At 55.5% G+C, this 18,524-nt stretch overlaps 1 protein-coding gene across 1 annotated transcript in view; it reads left to right on the top strand.

Annotated features, from left to right (window-relative positions):
• Positions 1-11,406, top strand: part of AK8 (adenylate kinase 8) — a 114,119-nt gene extending 102,713 nt beyond the window's left edge. Inside the window, exons 12-13 of the mRNA XM_047700106.1 lie at positions 9,893-9,973; positions 11,070-11,406. Coding sequence (XP_047556062.1) covers positions 9,893-9,973; positions 11,070-11,307 — 319 coding nt within the window. The 3' untranslated portion in view covers positions 11,308-11,406. The remainder of the gene's footprint in view (positions 1-9,892; positions 9,974-11,069) is intronic.
• The last annotated feature ends 7,118 nt before the right edge of the window (positions 11,407-18,524 follow it).

Genomic DNA, 18,524 nt, shown 5'->3' with positions numbered 1-18,524 from the left:
TGCCAGCATACAAGGACAGTTTTGCAACGGCTTCAATGTTGCGACCTCTCTGGGCGTCCCTTGCACACGTTCTAGTTAAAGATGAGCTGACCGTCACAAGTGTTAATGCGTGGTGTCACTTTGCATTCTTCTCTCTGGTTTCCCGCATCGGGGTGGCCTTTGCCAAAGTCCCCTGGAGGGAAGTCCCCTCGATTATGCTGAAGCCACTGAAGTCACCGCAGCATACACAGAAGCGTGAGCTCTGCCACTGTCCCAGCCTCGGAAAGAGGCTGAGGCCAGGCTTCGCAGAAAGCTGGGATGGCACCGCTGCCTCTCCGTGGGCTCAGCAGACAGAACAGAAAGAAGAGCAGACAGGGAGGCGGCTGGAGCTTTTTTCCGGAAACTGTTTTCCTAGATCAGACTTTTCCAATTTCAAGATCAAATTTGGAAATACAGGGTGGTTAGGGAGGGATCTGTGTTTGCCTCCTTCCATATGTCATTGATCGTGCACATAATTCATGTTTTTACGTATTCTGGGTACAAATCCTTTATCCAGGTATACATTTGTCAAATATGTTCTCCTGGTTTGTGCTAGATCTTTCATTTTCTTAATGTCTTTTGAAGAGCAGAAATTTCTAATGTACTCTAACTTCAATTTTTTTCATTTACATGTCATGATTTTGATGTCCTATCTAGGAAATCTTTAACACAAGGTCACAAAGATCTTCCCCAAGAAGTACTGTAGTGTTGGGTTTTATATTTAGGTTTGTGACCTGTGTTGACTTAGATTTTGTGTATGATATGAGGTTTGGGCCAAGATTGTTATTATCATTATTTGCATTTGGGCGTCTAATTGTTCCAGCCCCACTGGGTGAAAAATCACTTTTATCCATTGAATTGTATTGTGCTGGCACTTTTGCTGAAAAGTAATTGGCCATATTTGTTGAGAGTCTATTACTGGCCTCTGTTCTGTTCCTTTAAACTATGTGTCTAACCTCTCACTAACACTCATTATCCTGACTACTATAGCTTTGAAATCCTTGAAGACCTTGAAATCGATTTGCTTTCCTTCCACATCGCTGAATCCAGTTCTCTTCCAGAAACACTCTGCATATAACTTTGAGAGTGAACTTGTGTAGAATCTTCAAAAAACCTTGTTGGAATTTTGGTAGGAATTAACTGAATCTGTAATTTGGGGAGGATTAACATTTTAACAATATTGAATCTCTGAGTCCATGAACATGGTATAACTCCCTATTTAGTTAAGTCGGATTTCTTTCATCAGTGTTTTGTAGTTTTCAGCACACAGATCTTATTTTGTTAGCTTTACGTGTATTTCATTTTTATCCTATTCCAAATGGTACTTTTTAAATTTTTTATTTTATTTTATTTTTAAAAGATTTTATTTATTTATTTGGCAGACAGAGATCACAAGTAGGGAGAGGGGCAGGCAGAGAGAGAGGGGAGAAGCAGGCTCCCTGCTGAGCAGAGAGCCGTATGCAGGGCTCCATTCCAGGACCCTGAGATCATGACCTGAGCTGAAGGCAGAGGCTTAATCCACTAAGCCACCCAGGTGCCCCAGTACTTTTTTTTTTTAAAGGGGGTTTTAAAAAATTGATTTGAGGGAGAGAATGAGGGGGGAAGGGCAGAGAGAGAGGAAGAAGCAGACTCCCCACTGAGCAGGGAGCCCAATGTGGGGCTAGATCCCAGGACTCTAAGACCATGACCTGAGCTGAAGGCAGATGCTTAATTGACTGAATGACCCAGGTGCCCCTGTAAATGTATTTTAAAATCTCAGTTTCCAATTGTTTGTTGCTGGTACCTTGAAAGTCAACTTATTTTTTGCACATTGATTTTGTACCCTGTGAGTTCACTAAACTTACTCATTAGTTATAGTAACCTTTGTGAAGATTCTTTGGTACTTGTATTAGAATGATTGTCATCTACAAATAGAGAATTTTATTTCTTCCCTTTCAACTTGTATGCACTTTTCTTGTCATATTGCATTAAACAGGATTTCTGGTATGATGTTGAATAGCACTGGTGAGAATGGATAACCCTGCCTTGTTCCCAGTCTTAGAGGAAAGCATTCAGTCTTTCACCATTAAATATGATGTTAGCTGTAGTTTTTTTTGTAAATATCCTTTATTGGGGTGGGGAAGTTACCTTCTATTTCTAATTTGCTTGGAGTATTTATCAGGAATTGCTGTGAAATCTTGTTAAGTCCTTTGCCTACACTCATCCTTGAGATGAGTGTACAGTTTTTCTTCTCTACTATAGTCGGGTAAAGTACACTGATTGATTTTTGAATGTTTTGACTTTCATTCCCAGGCAAACCCACACTTACTTGCAATGTATTGCTCTTTCATATATTGCTAGATTCAGTTTGTGAACATTTTGTTCAGAGTTCTCACCTCCGTATTCTTTTTTTTTTTAAGAAGAACTTCTTCTTCTCCTCCTCCCCCTCCTCCCCCTCCTCCCCCTCCTTCTCCTCCTCCTCCTTCTCTTCTTCTTCATTTATTTGACAGAGAGAAACTACTCAGAGAGGCAGGCAGAGAGAGAGGAGGAAGCAGGCTCCCCGCTGAGCAGAGAGCCCCATGTGGGGCTCGATCCCAGGACCCTGGGATCATGACCTGAGCCGAAGGCAGAGGCTTTAACCCACTGAGCCACCCAGGTGCCCCATCACCTCCGTATTCTTGAGTGATACTGGTCTATGGTTTCCTGTAGTGTCTTTGTCTGGTTTTGGGTATCGGGAAAAGGCTGCCCAAAAAAGCAGATTCTCTTCCCTTCTTCTCTGGTTTCTGAGTGTTTGTGCAGCAGTGGCGCCATCGTTACTTTAGAATTAGTACTATCCTGTGGTTCATATTCTTTGGTCTGTCCATTTATTTGTCCCCAGGTGCATATTAAGAACCTCATTAGGGGGGCGCCTGGGTGGCTCAGTGGGTTAAAGCCTCTGCCTTTGGCTCAGGTCATGATCTCAGGGTCCTGGGATGGAGCCCCACATCAGGCTCTCTGCTCAGCGGGGAGCCTGCTTCCCCCTCTCTCTGCCTGCCTCTCTGCCTACTTGTGATCTGTCTGTCAAATAAATAAATAAAATCTTAAAAAAAAAAAAAAAAGAACCTCATTAGGGGCAGCTGGGTGGCTCAGTGGGTTGAGCCTCTGCCTTCAGCTCAGGTCGTGATCTCAGGGTCCTGGGATCGAGCCCCACATTGAGCCCTGCATTGGGCTTTCTGCTCAGCAGGGAGCCTGCTTCCCTCTCTGTCTCTGCCTGCCTCTCTGCTTACCTGTGATCTCTCTCTCTTTCTCTCTGTGTGTCAAATAAATAAATAAAATCTTAAAAAAAAAAAAGAACCTCATTAAATGGTAAGCTTATTCAAGGCCAGAGAAATACCCCTCCCCCTGCCTTCACCATCACGTCTATAAACTGCACCATAGCACTTGTGTTTTGCTGAGATAAAATATACTTAATGTAAAATTTACTCTTTTCGCCATTTTTAAGTATACGAATCGATAGCAGGAAGTACAGTCATGGTGTTGTGCGACCTCACCACCCTCCATGCCCGGAACTGCTCTCATCTCCCTCAGCTGGAATTCTGTCCCCGTTAAACACTAACTCCCCACCCCGCTCCCCAGCCCCTGGTGCTCACCGCCCTGTATTCTGTCTTTGTGCATTGGGTTCCTGGATGCCTCATAGAAAGGCAACGAAACAGCAGACATCCTTTTGCGTCTGACCGACTTCGCTCAGTGTAGTGTCTTCAGTTCATCCACACGGTAGCAGGTGCCAGGATTTCATTCCCTTTTCAGGCCGAATAAGACTTTCTTGTGTGTATACCCCGCATTTTGTTAATGTAGTCATCCGCCCACGGACATCTGGGTTACCCCCAGCTGTCAGCTCCTGTGAACGGTGCCGCTGTGAACTTGGGTAGGCCGGTGTCTGTTCCAGCGCCTGCTTTCCCTCGTTTTGGATACGCGCTCAGCAGTGGACTAGCGGACTCACAGGACCCTGTGTCTGCCAGGACGATGTTTACATAGCCTTTTCCACAGTGGATACACCATTTCACCTTCCCACTCGCGAGGCACAAGCGTCCCACTTTCTCCACATCCTCCCGACACTCGTTACCTGGGTTTTTTGTGATAACCACCCCAGCGAGTGCGAAGTGGAGTCTCATTATAGTCAAACCGTGATGCTTTGTGTAGAGCTTTGCCCCCAGTGGAGCCTTATTGCTTGGAATCAAGAGGTTAACAAGGGTCTGTCTGTCGCTGTGTAGCCTCTCAATTTACCGAATCTGTGCGTGGGTCCACAGAAAGTTCCATCCCTCAAGTTTCAGAGAATTTAGCTCTGGATACACTCCAGGTGATAAGCCTCAAGGCCTTTGAGAAAAACGCTTTCTTTGCTCCCCAAATAGAGCCTCAGACAACGTGGCTGGAGGGGGCACCATGAGGGTGAGTCAAGAGATCCCAGCTGCCCTGGGTGATGGAGGATGAGCCCTGGCCTCTCTGGGACTCAGTTTCCCCCTTTTATACACTGAGCAGATCGGATCAGAGCACCGGTTCTTAGCCTTGACCGCATACTAGAGTTGCTTGGGAAGGTTTTAAAAATCTCCATTCCCGGGTCTCACCTTGGGCCAGTTACAGCCGAATCTCTTGGGAGGTTGCGGACCAGGCCTCCGTCTTCTCAAAGCTCCTTTGATGCTTCCAGGGCGTAGCCAAGGGTGACACCTGGGATTATCAGAGTCGTGGTTCCCACTCCTGCTTGAGCACAGGCGGCAGCTGCGTGTACAAATACGGGTCAGGCAGGTCCCCCGGCCCCTCCGCTGGAGGCTTTGGTTTGGTAGCTCTGAGAAGCGTGACCACAATCCGTATTTCAGACCAGTCCTCCCGACAAATCTCAGAAGCACGGAAAGGGGCAGCACTTCTTCAACCTGCTTGTGTGTTTGAGTCACTGCGGATCTTGTGAACACGTCCACTCCCAATTCAGCAGCCTGGCGGGTGGCTGGGCGGTGGTGCTGAGCTCCCAGTTGGGGCTGGGGCTGCGCATCGGGGACCTCACTGAGTAGTGAGGGAGTAGAGGCCTCCCAGGGGACCTTCCGCCTCCCTCCTGAGGCCTCTACCGGCCTCAAGAGGTGGAGATCCCGCCCCTGGTGAGTCCCGGCACCCCCACACTCCCCGCAGGGGTGCTGCTGCCCGCCACCCTGCTGTAGGCATTCTCGGCTGTCTTTGCGGTTTCCGTTCCCCTCTCCTGTTTGTGCAACAGGAAACGAGGAGCAGAACGCAAAACCCCAGCCAGGCGAGGTGCACACGGGACAGCGCGTCCAGAGCGGCTCGGGCTCCCCACTCCACCCCGCCACCGGGCTGCAGGCCCTGGGCGAGCAGAAGCTTCGGGCATGGAAGTGCGGCTCCTTCTCCAGCGAGGCTGTTCCCAGCGCCTGTTTCAAGTACCAATTTGGTGTCCTTGTGCTTCTGATCTCGCCAGCCTTTCACAAGCCATTCCCTTGAATGACGACAAGCAGTCTTGATATGCTGGGTTAAAAATCTTTCAATTGGGGCTTGTTTGTTTATGAAACAGCATCAATTATCAGGGATTTCCAAACTGGCTTCCTTTCTACTGGCGTCGACATCCAGAGCCGCGCCGCCAGCCGCCAGCCGCGGTGACAGCCATGTTTCGGTGTTGCTGCTGGGGCCTCGCAAGTCTCGGGGGCTGGAGGGGGGCCCAGCGTGTTTGGAGCGAGGGGGATAAAAGCTCGTTGAAACACCTGTGCTCCCGTGTTCAGACGCTCCCCGATCTCGCATGTTTTATTTGGTGGCTGTTACTTTGCAGCACGTTGTGAATGGAAATCATTATCAAGAACGCTGGGAAGAAGTGGGTTTTCATTGCTCCTGGCCCCCCAGGCTGCAGGGGAAGCTGCCGCGCCTGCTCTGTGGAGGGGCAGCTGCGGCTTTCAGCGGGAACCAGAGAGGGGCTTCTTGGCAGCTGGACAGAAACAAACCTAAGCGAACAGTGTGGGCAAAATGAGGCTGAGAGAAGAAAGGCGGGGGGAGAGAACATGCCTTGAAGGAGAGAGTGTTTGACTCAGGGACTCCCATTTTTTAAAAATTTACACATTTTCCAGAAGCAAGTGGCATCAAAGAGACTATTAGGTGTCCTTTGCGGGGGGCAACTGCAGAAAACCCAGCTCAAGCCAGCTTAAGCAAAAGAAGAGGTTTATGTATTCATGTCCGAGAAATAGTGAGGGATGTGTCAGCTTCAGGTACAGCTTGATCCAGGGCCCCAAACAGTGTCCCTCCTCTCTCTTCGGATGGGCTTCATTCTCAGGTAGGCTCTCTCTGGGTGCAGGCCCCACACAGCCCCAGGCCCCATACCATCAGCTTAGCAGCCCCAGCAAAAAGGAAACTCCTTTGCGGCAAGCCATGGTGCAGCCTCTCATTGGCCTGGCTTGGATCAGCTTGCATCCTGACCCAATTCCTGTGGGCAGGAGGAGCCACGCCTGGGCCTTCTTCATGCCCAGCCCTGTAGCCCTGGGGCGAGTTAACTCCACACACAGCACAGGGATGAGAGAGGACCAGGGTGGCCCCCAGGGGCATCAGGCCCATCGCCAGGTATCTATAAGCCCAGGGAAGCAGGGAGTGTCCATGTGCGGCATGGGGAGGAGCCCAGCTGGGCTCTCTCCTCAGTCGGCCTTGGCATGTCCTTCATCTCAGTAAAACAGGAGGCTTTGACTCACATCAGTGACTCAGAACATCTTTACGGATTGGTACCCCTCAGAGTGCCTGGGTGGCTCAGTCGGTTAAGTGTCTGCCTTTGGCTCGGGTCATGATCCCAGAGTTCTGGGTTCGAGCCCCACATCAGTCTCCCTGCTCAATGGGGAGTCTGCTTCTCCCCCACCCCACCCCATTTGTCTCTCTCTCACTTATGCTCTTTCTCCCTCAAATAAGTAAAATCATTAAAAGATTTTAATGGCAGCCCTTCAGGGCGCCAGGATGGCTCAGTTGGTTCGGGGACCGTCTCTTGATTTCAGCTCAGGTCATGATTTCAGGGTTGTGAGATCCAGCCCCCGCTCAGCAGGGAGTCTGCTGGAGATACTTTCCCTCCACCTCTGCTCCGTTCTCTCTCTCTCTCTCTCCCAAGTAAATAAATAAATCTTAAAAAAAAGAAAAAAAATTGTCAGCCCTTCTTAATATCCAAGATGTCTAAAGAACCCCCACAACGCAACACCAAAGAAATGAATAATGCAATTAAAACTGAGCAGAGGACCTGAACAGACATTTTCCTGAAGAAGACATCCAGATGGTGGACAGACACATGATCGAGCTCCACATCACTCCTCATCAGAGAAACACATCAAAACCACAAGGAGATCCCACCTCACGCATGTCATTATGGCTAAAATAAAAAACACAAGAACAACAGGTGTTGGTAAGGATGGGGAGAAAGGGGAGCCCTTGCGCACTGTTGGTGGGAACGGAAGCTCATGCAGCCACTCTGGAGAACAGAATGGAGATTCCTTTAAAAATTAAAAATAGAACTAGCAGAGGACCCAGTCATTCTGCTTCTGGGTATTTACCCAAAGACAGCCCAAGTGTCCATCAGTGATGCCTGGATACAGAATGTGGTCTATAGATCTACTGTGGAATATTACGCAGCCGGAGAAAAGGATGGAACCTTCCATTCATGACAACCGATGCACCTAGAAGGAACGATTCTAAGTAAAATAAGTCAGAGAAAGACAGGTCCCGTGTGATCTCACTCGTGTGTGGAACCTAAACAAAAGAAAACAAAAGAAATGGCCAAACAAACAAAACCCAGAAACAGACTCCTAACTACAGAGAACAAACCGGTGGTTGCCAGAGGGGAGGGGAGAGAAGGGGGGATGGGCGAAATGGGCAAAGGAGATGGAGAGGCGTAAACCTCCAGTTATAAAATAATCGTAAGCCTGAGGGATGAGAGATACAATGTCGGGAAAACCGTCAATAGTATCATAATAGCTTCTGGTGGTGACTCGCTCGCTGTAGGAATGGTTCATAGCATAATTCTAATTGTTGTGGCCTGAAACTCACATAACATTGTGTGTCAACCATGCTCCAGTTAAAAATTTTAAAAAGTCATTTATTTTCTTAAAAAATGGTGCCCCTTTGAGAATCTGAGACTCATGGACACATCTGCTCCCAGAAAATACACCTGGTCAACCGTTTGCCTCTGATTCTAGGGGACACGGGATCCGCAAGGGCACCGGTGCGGAGTCCTGGGCTGGGGGTCTCCCCCAGGCAGTGTATCCCAGGCTCGGGGAATACTGGGCTCCCTCCGGTGCCTGCCGAATCGGCATTTCTGGGCCAGGGTGGAGGCCTTCTTCATTCTGTAACTTGGAGGAGGCAGCGTGGCCATCCCAAAGAGACTCCACCCCAAGGTGGAGGGCAGGAAATCTCATCTGTGTGCATTTTTCTCACACTTAGAGCTGCTTCTTGTCTGCGTTTACTTACTTGAAAGTGAAGTGAACAAGGCTTTGGGCACACAGGGAGTGCCTGTTGTCACTAATGTCGTCCCCCGTGGCAGGTGCACAAATCGGTCATTGAACCCAGATGTCCGAGACGATGACCCCCATTGACTCTGGTGTTCCGGTTCCACATGGCAGGCTGGTAAACTTGGGAGCTCACTGCAACACTTGGCACACAGCAGGCATCCAATAAATGCACGCATGGATTAATTAAAGGATGAATGAGTGAGCAGTGAGTGAGCAATGGAATATTCCAAAAGTTAGTTTTGTTTTTTTTTTGTTTTTTTGTTTTTTTTGACAGATAGAGATCACAAGTAGTCAGAGAGGCAGGCAGAGAGAGGAGGAAGCAGGCTCCCTGCTGAGCAGAGAGCCCGATGCGGGGCTCGATCCCAGGACCCTGAGACCATGACCTGAGCCGAAAGCAGAGGCTTTAACCCACTGAGCCACCCAGGCGCCCCCAGAAGTTAATTCTTTAAAAACAAACTGGGATGGTTCCACGCTAGAAGACAGGGCCTGGATTAAAGCTGCGGGTGGTCGCCGTGAACATCACCCACACCCACCCGTCCCACCCAGAGGGCCCGCCCTTCTCCTCTGTCCCATCTGCCAACCCTGGCACCATTGACACTGGGGCCGGATGAGTCTTTGTGGCGGCAGCTGTCGTCCCTCCTAGGATGCTGAGCGCTGTCCCTGGCCTCCACCCACTAGATGCCAGCAGCTCCCCTCCCCCGTTGTGATCATCACGAATGTCCCATATATTGCCAGACGTCTTCTTGGGGCAAAATCACCTTGATTGAGAACCCCTGTCCTCAGGTTTTGTATTTGGCCATTTGCACTAAGGATTTAGGAGAGACTAGGTTAGCAGAAGAAGGCCCCGTGTCTCTTCTGCTGGGCTCTGATCCGGGCTGCTTGCTGTCGAAGGCCCTGCTCCCTCGGGTCCGGGGCTCCTGTGCAAAAGAGAAAGTCGGGGCGCTGGGAACAACCCCAGCTCTCTGGGAGGGCACGGCTGCCAGGGCTCCTGAACTCTCGGGAAGGCTGTCCTGTGTCAAGAGGGATGACATTCTAGCACGCAAACCCTGAGCTGAGCTTGGCACACGCTTCCCGTCCTCGGATCTCCAACATCAGGGAACCGTCATTAGCCATTTTGCAGCTGAGGAAACTGAGTCTCAGAGAGGCTGTGTGAGTGGCCCGAGGTCACGTGGCATGTCCCTGCTGGAGATGCCTTCTAGCCCAGGCTTCCACGGCGGGGAGGCCTCCGCCTGCCGCCCTCCCTGGCGACCTTGGAGAGCTTGGTAGCTGGAGTCCCTGAAAGGGGGGTTCCTGAGGCTTCAGCCACGTGCAGGGAAGACGCCGGCCCCAGTGTCAGGGGCCCAGAGTCCAGCCCGGGGTCCCCTCCGGCTGACCGTGGTGCTGTTCTCTCCCCATAGGGTGTTTTTCCTGAATGTGCCATTGGATTCTGTCATTGAGCGGCTGACCCTGAGGAGAATCGATCCCGTCACGGGAGAGAGGTTGGTGCCCGGCTCCCTCCCGGCGGCTGGCCGTCTGAGGGCTCCGGGGGTCAGGCCCTGCTGGGGAGCATCCCCTGTCCGGCTAGCTGACCGATGACGCCACAGCTGGCTGGGTCTGGGGACGACACCGACAGAAGGCTCTAGAAAGGGGGTTCCTCCGTCCGTTCCTCTGGGCAGTGCCTGTGGACCCTCCACCTGGAAGAGTAGCCAGGAATTTTGTCCCACTCTGTCCCAAGGAGCAGTTCGACCCCAGCACGTGACGTGGCAGGACTGGGCAGGCAGGTCTCCCGGGGACGCGCAAAGGGCTCTGCTCTCACGGGGAGGCCCGCCGCCGAGGTGACTGCCGCGGGAACCAGTTCACCTGGGGGCCGACACTGTGTCCCAGGCCGACCAAGTGCAATCACCGTGTTGGAGCTGAAACGTAGTCGTAAGTCCCCACAGTCATGAAGGGGTAGAAGCTTCCATCCTCCACGGCACCCAGGGCCACATTTCTGGGTAGAGACTCAGGAGGGGAGGGGGCAGCGACGGGAAAGAAATGCCAGGATTTTTCTAAACTATAGGCTGACTTCTCATCCTTGCTGCTCGGGGACGGTCTCGCTGACCCACGTCAAGTCCAATGGACTCCATGCTGCCCTGCCCCTGGGGTCCCTCCCTGCAGGGACCATCTGTGGCCCTTGCTGTCCTCTCTGCTCACATTTGCTGTTGCGACGGCCCACTCCCCCTCGGCTACAAGCTCTCGGAGCACAGAGCCCACATTGTCCGTCTTGCCTCGTGTTGCCAAGAGCAGACTAACGCCAGGCAGATAGCAGACGCTTGATAAGCAGTGTTCGGAGGGAGGAAGGAAAGGGAGAAAGGAAGGGGAGGAAAGAAAGAAAGGAAGTGGGGGCTTAATATAATCTATTTGGCCCACCTGTCGCGGACCCGCACCCTTCCCCGGGGGAGGGCCCACGCTCTGCATCTCTGGGGTGCCAGGTGCACCACGCGTGTTTGTTGCTGGTGGGACAGTGGCCAACCAGGTCAGCGCTGGGACAGAGGGCTCCTTCCTCCCGCGTGCTGCGGGCCAGACCGTAGGTCACCGGCTCCCCCCGCGTCATAGGTACCATCTCATGTACAAGCCCCCTCCGACCGTGGAAATCCAGGCGCGCCTCCTGCAGAACCCAAAGGATGCGGAAGAGCAAGTCAAGCTGAAGATGGAGCTGTTCTACCGGAGCTGCTCGGAGCTGGAGGGGCTCTACGCGCACGCCATCGCCCTCAATGCCGACCAGGACCCGTACACGGTGTTCGAACACATAGAGAGCGGGATCGTCAATCCTCTGCCCAAGAAAGTCCCCTGATGGGCTCCGAGCAAGGGGTGTCCCGCAGGGAAATGAGTTAATGCCCTCCCCGGCCGCCTGGGAGCTCAGTCGAGCCAATAAAGAGTGCTGGGTGCAGTCGCGCGTGTCCCCAAGGTGAGCTGGTGAGACGGCGGCCTTGTCTCAGGGTCTGCGGCGCGGGACGGACAAAGCCCAGGAAGGCAGTGGGGCGCAGGGATGCGGCACGGGCCCTCAGAGCCTCGCTTACGACCGAAGCAGGGGTCGTGCCAGTCCCTGCCCGTGGGGCACGAGGAGAGCTCTCGGCCCAGTGCCGGGCACACAGCAAGTGCTCAAGCAATGTAGTTGTAAAACGCGCCCCTCTCCAGAGCAGCGCCGTCTCACACTGCTGGGCGCGCACTCCCTGCACTGCCCGCCGCAGCGCCCCGAGCCGCAGCGGGTCACTGAGCACCGGGAATGTGGCCAGTGCGGCTGAGGGGATGGTTTTTAAACTGTACTTATTTTTTATTGATTTAAATGTGCATAGCCAAGGTGGCTTCCTGGCTGCCGCATGGGACAGTGGGGTCTAGACACACTTAACTGTTGCTGAAGATGTGCCGGATCCTGGGTGCCTGGGGGGCTCAGTTGGTTAAATGTCTGACTCTTGATTTGGGCTCAGGTCATGATCTCAGGGTCGTGAGATCGAGTCCCGTGTTGGGCTCCGTGCTGGGCATGGAGCCTGCCTAATATTTTTTCTCTCTCCCTCTCTAAAAATAAACAAATAAATAAACAGAAAGTGCCAGAACCCCAGGAGGCCTGCTCTCAGGCCCCGGGAAACGGCCCCTCTGGATCTGCTTGCAGTACATGGGCGTGGACACCGGGGGGACAGGACAGCGACACCCCGGGCTGATGGAGCCCAAGCAGTTGACCCTCTTCCCTGAGCTCCCCCTCCTCCCACCTCCCGGGTTACCTCCCATCTATAGAGGAGGACGCTGAAGCCACAGGGGGTGAGTGACTTGCTGATCTGGATCCGCCTGCACCGGGACCCTATGCTCTGGGACCTTCTGCCGATGGGGCCTCGGGAGGCCAGGCCAGGCTGGGCCCCAGACTGCAGCTCCAGCCTCTCGCTCTGAGGATGCCCCGGTACTCTGGGCCTCAGGCCTCAGGCCCCTTCCACCCTGGCATGGCCCAAACCCCTCCAGCCCCGATGTGACCGTGACCCTGACCCTGGCCGGGCCTCACAGGCCTGGGCCCCTCTCCAGGGGTGACCCCTGCTGGGGACCCGGCCCTCAACCCTCTCTCCTTGCCCTGTTCAGGCACTCGGTCCCACCTCCATCAGGGGCCTTCCCCTCCCAGACCGCACTTCTTCCCAACCCCCACAGGGAAGGGGGTCTCTACCCTGAAAGTCCCCCGATGGCGGGCTCCTTCCCGTTGCCCCAGTTACGGACCACACGGCCAGGTTGCAAGCTCCCCACGCGTGCTGAGACTCTGCCTGCCCACGCCCAGCACCCCCAGATCGCAGGATACAGTAACCCAGGAAGGTGGCCAGCCCTGGCCTGGCTAGGATGGCTTCCCCAACCCCCCACTGTCCTCCTCCGCGTGTCATTGCGGATCCCGGTCTCACTGCACTGGAACTCTCCTGTGAAACACTGGATGTAAATCCTTAGCCAAAGACACAAAACATTCATTTATTCACATACTAACCCTCATTGTGTGGACGTCTGGCTCTCAGGGCCTGGCCACACCACCGGCTCCTCTTCTGCCCCCAGCCGCCAGCCCATCAGGGTTTCTGTTCTGTGACGCAGGTGATGTCTGCCCGGAGCACGGGCCATGGGACCAAGGAGCCTGGGTGCCCTGCAGCTGTGTGATCTCAGGCAAGTTACTTAGCCTCTCTGGATCCTTGCAAAATGAGCAAAACAGTCATTTCCTTGTGGACAGTGCTGAGCAAGTATGGGGGGTCAGTTCATGCGGATTAAGGCCGAAACAGGGCCGGGCCCAGAGTCCCTGCGGAGGAAGGCCTCGGCTCCGTCTCACCTGACCCACCACTCCCCCACGGGTCAGTGCTGCTTTTACCGTAAGCCAGGAGGCCGGGGCTCAGAGAGGTTAACTGATTTGTCCGAGGCTGCAGGTGGCAAGTGACATCGAGAGGTCAGCGCTCAAGTGTGCTCTCCGGGTCCCCGAACTCCACCTGAGCCCAGGGTAGGGGAGGGCACTTGCTTTCCCCACTGTCACCGCCAGGATGGCCCCGAGGAGGGGCTCCCCGGGGACTAGGGTTGCTGTGCTGGTCCCTGCCGCCTCCTGTGTCCCCCACCACAGATTCCTCAGGAGCCTGGGGCCGGGCCGTGCGGCACTGCCTCAGCCAGGGGAACAGCGCGGGCTTCCTTGAGACGCATTGGGGGGCAGTCCAGGGCGCACCCCTCGAGAGGGGTGTGCGGCAGGCTGGGGCGCAGCGCAGGGTCGGCCCAACCTGCTCCGGCTTGTGTAGATCGTCCCCCGGAAACAGCCCCAGTGAATGGCCGTCGTCTCCTCCCCGCCCCCGCCAACCCTCGCGTCTCTCTGCAGAGCCATGCTGCCCCGCTCCTTGCTGGGGGGCTGCCCGCCGGCCAGGCCCCCCCAACTGCAGCCCTCGGCTCCAGCTCCCAGCCTGATCGCGCTGCTGGGCTGTACGGTGCGAGCATCCAGTTCTGGCCCCAGCGATGCTGGCTCTGGGGCTTCCCAGCCCGAGAGGCCCAGACCCCCCGGGCCGGAGGGCAAACAGCTCGCGAATTTCTACATCATTTCTACATGCGTGTGGTCACCTGGAGTCTGAATCGGGTAACTTGCGCGGGCGCAGATCGCTTTTGACCTTATCTTCATTAAAGCAGCCGCTGGGGTCATTTCCAATCTTTTATCTAACGTCACCGCAGACTCTCGCTTCCGCTCGGCTCCCAGCGTGGCTTACGACTGCCCTTGTGCCTGTCCTCTCCCTTCCCTACTCCCCCGGCAATGGAGATCCAGGGGTGCCGAGGCCCCTTTGGGGTGTCTGCCTGCCCCACCCACAGCCTTCACAGGTGATTCTACTGTGGGACCGGGGTGACAGCTGCGGCTCACCCCAAGCGGGCCCACCGGCTTCTCTGTCCCGGGACTTTGGGAGGAGAAGCAAGGATGGCGGGTGACCCTCTTCTTGCTGCTTGCAGGAGCGGGGCCTGTTTGAGCTCCGTCTGGCCCGGGCGCAGCCCAGCAGGGCCGCAGAGCGGGAAGCAGGCAGGTGACCGCCTCATGCACTCAGCACATCCCCGCCCCCCATGCCCCGCACTGGGGAGACAGCAGACAAGGGGGGAGGATGGACTGTGCCATTGCAAAGCTTCTGCTTTACAACGATGGAGAGATATAGATGAGGGACAAAGACAGACCACCTTATTTCTGATGGTTCCTGAGTCCCATGTCTGCCCTCGGGGCCCCTGTCCTCCCAGCACGCTCCCCTTCTTTGGCCTTGAGTGTCAGACTAGGTTCTCAGGCACAGTGGTGCGGTTAGGACTAGTGTGGACAGGTACCCGGGAGCTGGGTGAGCGGGCAGGAGAGACTTCAAAGGAAGCCAGGGCTCAGGGCTTAGTCCCCGAGGGGAGGCTCAGGGCACCTGGAACCCCCGTGCCACACGCTCACCCCCTGACCTGGACCCGCAGGTCCCTCTCCCAGGTTCCAGGTCCCGTTCATCGTCTTAGCCCCAGACTGGAAACCACACAAGTCTCCCACCGTTGGTTTTGTTTTAGTTTAAATTCCAGTTAACGTAGAGTGTTATACTGGTTTCGGGTGCAGGACACAGCCATTCAGCACTTCCACACCTCACCCCACGCTCAGCACCGCTCATCACGACCGGTGCGCCCCGGACCCCCAGCACCTGCCGCCCGTCCCCCTCCCACCACCCCTCTGGTCACCAGCAGGGGCTGTCTCTGGTTAACAGTCTGTCTCTGGGTTCGCCTCCCTCTTTCCCTTTACCGGTTCTGTTTCTGAAATTCCACCGGCGCGATCATGCGGGGTCTGTCCTCCTCTGACTTATTTCGCTTGGCACAGTACCCTCTAGACCCGTCTGCTCTTCACAGAAACCAGAGACTGTGAAGTCACCCGCGGGGGGCCTGGCTGAGGCGGGGACCGGGGGGCCTCCCGGGGGGAGCCCGAGCTGTCTGTTGCGGTGCACAGTGCTCACACGTCGTAGCCACACACTTAACGGTCTGTGGCCTCTGCGGGATGTGTTCCATGTTCACGGTTAAAACCGAATATGTCTGAAATCAGCCTAAGTAGAACACACGCGTGACGGGAGAGAACCGGGAGGAAGACGCAATCGGGTGTCCGCAGAAGGAAGCGTGAAGGGCTGGTTCAACCCACGGAGGCGGCCGTGCTGGCGGCCAGGATGTGGCCATGGAGACGGGGTGGTGTCACCCGCTCTGACACTGGCAGCGATGGGAGGCCTGCCCGGCCCGTTGTTGAGAGAACGTGGAGCCGAGGAAGCTGGGCAGGGCTGCTGGGGTGGGGAAAGTGCCATCACCACGGAGGTCGGGCGGGGTCACCTGGAGGAGTGCAGGGGGCAGTGCCCGAGAGCTGATGGGCTCAGCAGGCGGCCCCCCGAGTTCCTGCCTCTGTGGGCGCACCCAGGCCTGGGCCCCGCTTCCGGGGAGGTTTTGTGGCCGTGTGCAGAGGGTGGAGCTCAGGGAAGCCGTCGGGAAGCAGCGTCGGGTGCCTGGAGTGTCACCCCTGCCCCGGCCTCCACCAAGCCACCGCCTGGACGGTGTTACGGTGGCTGTCGTCCTCATGACCCACCAGAGTTCCCGTGTCGCTTTAGGCAGTGGTTTCAGGGGCTTCTAGAAGCCTGGTCCAGCTGTGGGGGCCAGAGTGGACACTTGGTAGATCCATCCCGAAGGTGGACTTGGGACTCGGGAAAGGACCACCGAACTGCCACAGAAGCCCACTGGCTCCCCAGCTTTGGCTAAAACCAGACACTACCTGCACTGCCCAGCTGTCTCACCTGGTCCGGGAGCCACGGCCACGGAGCCCGTGTGACAAGGCTGTCACTGCCGAGTGTGGTAAACAAAGTTCTCAAGCTTTAGACCCGCTGGCCCGGCCTCCCCCCACCCGCACCACAGCCACTCTGACACCAGCAAGTCCAGTTCTTTGGCAGCGACTCTGATGGTCCCTCTTGGCCTGGGGGACAGTCCCCACCAAGCTGCTCACTGATCCCACGGCCCCGCCGTTGTGGAGCTGGAGGAGCATCCTCTGGGGTCTCCTGGGGCACGTGGTCGATGGTGGGCTCTGGCCTCCCAGAACCCATCCTGGAGTGCTAGTGACCTCTGTCCTCCCGGGGATGTCGTTCTGCGTCCGAGCCCCATAGGCTTCAGCTGCCCATCATCCTGACACAGGACGCCGTCCAGGTGTCCTCGCCCGGGGGCCACAGAGCCCTTCCACATCACAGGCTCCCCATCTTGGATTCTGTTCTCCTCCCTCTTGGCTGAACTCCCCGGTTTCTGCCAGCGCCGGTCCCGCAGCAGGGACTGTCCCTCCCGACGTGGGCGAGGCTGAAAGTCACCCTGGTACTGACCTGGAGGGGTGGGGGTTGATGCGGACGAAGCCACCCCGTGAGGCAGCAGGTGACCCGAGGGTGGCCTCCTGGTCATCGGAGATGCTCTCCTAGAGCCAGGGGAACCGGTCCGCAGGCCACTGGGATCCTGGGAATCCAGGGATGCGGCGTTTTCGAGTCCCCGTCCCATGTCTGAGTTCGCCTCAGGAGGCTGACTTGAGGCCAGGAGACCTTGCCCACAGGCAGACTTGCTGCCAGTTCCGGGCGGCCCTCCAGCACCACGCCACCTCCGACCTCCCTTGTCGCTCCTGAATCCCCTCAATGGGCTGCCTCGGTTCCGCAAGCACAGAGGAGGGGGAAGGTGACGCGGGGAAGGGGGAACCTGGACATTGGGGTGAAGAGCTGGTTTCCGGTCTGAGAAGCTGGTTCATGCCAGGGAGGCCTGAGCAGCCGCAAACACCACGGCCCGGAGACTGAGCCCCGAGCCCACAGGGGTGCAGCTCCCCCCACCCCCCTGTGCACGGCGGGAGAGCGGCCCCAGGCCCACAGGTGCGAGGGGTCCCAAGGCAGGAAGCTACCCTGCCCGCCCCCACTGGGTCACTAGCTGCCGACAAAGGGACAAGAAGGTGAATGTGATCTTCGAATCGAATCTTCAAGGCAGAGAGAAGACAAGACATTACACGTAGGGAAAGTAACTTGAAACAGTGGAGGCCGGAGAACAGCAGAACCAGAGTTTTAATGTGCTGGGGGGTAAGCGAGAAACAGAACTTTTTTTCCTCACCATATCTTGTGAAAATATCCTCCAAAGGTAAGAATGGGGAAAAATGCATGTAAACCACTTTTTTTTTTTTTTTCAAAGATTCTATTTATTTGACAGAGAGAGATCACAAGTAGACGGAGAGGCAGGCAGAGAGAGAGAGAGAGAGAGAGGGAAGCAGGCTCCCCGCCGAGCAGAGAGCCCGACGCGGGCCTCGATCCCAGGACCCTGAGCTCATGACCCGAGCCGAAGGCAGCGGCCCAACCCACTGAGCCACCCAGGCGCCCACCACTTTTTTTTTTTTAAGATATTTTTTATTTGACAGAGAGAGAGAGAGAGAGATCACAAGCAGGCAGAGAGGCAGGCGGAGAGAGGGGGAAGCAGGCTCCCTGCTGAGCAGGGAGCCCGATGTGGGGCTCGATCCCAGGACTCTGGGATCATGACCTGAGCCAAAAGCAGAGACTTTAACCCACTGAGCCACCTAGGCGCCCCTGTAAACCAGTTTTAAAAAAAAAGAATTAAATACATTAATCAGGCAAACGAAAGCAGAGCAGATTCATCACCAGCAACGTGATGCTGGCGTTTGGAGGGGAGAAGATTAGAGGTCATGAAGGTGGGGTCCCCACAATCAGATTGGGGCTGCGCACCCACGAGGGGGCGGTCACGGGAGCACACAGCCTGCAGCCACCCACGCGCCCAGAGAGGAGCCCCGGAAGGAAGCCGGTCTTGTTGGCACCTTCATCTTGCCCTTGCCAGCCTCCGGAACCGGCGTCTGGAAGCCCCGTGAGCACCCACGGTACTTGGTCACGGCTGCCGGACCGAAGACAAGTGAGTGTGTCAAACAGTGGCTTTGTGTGTCGGTGGCTCGCGGGTGTGGAAATCTGGCACGAAGCCTGGGGGTGTGAATGGGACATCGGCTACCTCTGCCGTCCTTTCAAACTCCCTGGATGTTGTGTG

This window comes from Lutra lutra, chromosome 13 (genome assembly GCF_902655055.1).
Source record: "Lutra lutra chromosome 13, mLutLut1.2, whole genome shotgun sequence".
NCBI classification, from domain to species: Eukaryota; Metazoa; Chordata; class Mammalia; order Carnivora; family Mustelidae; genus Lutra; species Lutra lutra.
The sequence above is the reverse complement of the archived record's forward strand: the minus strand, read 5'-3'. Positions and strand labels throughout refer to the sequence as shown.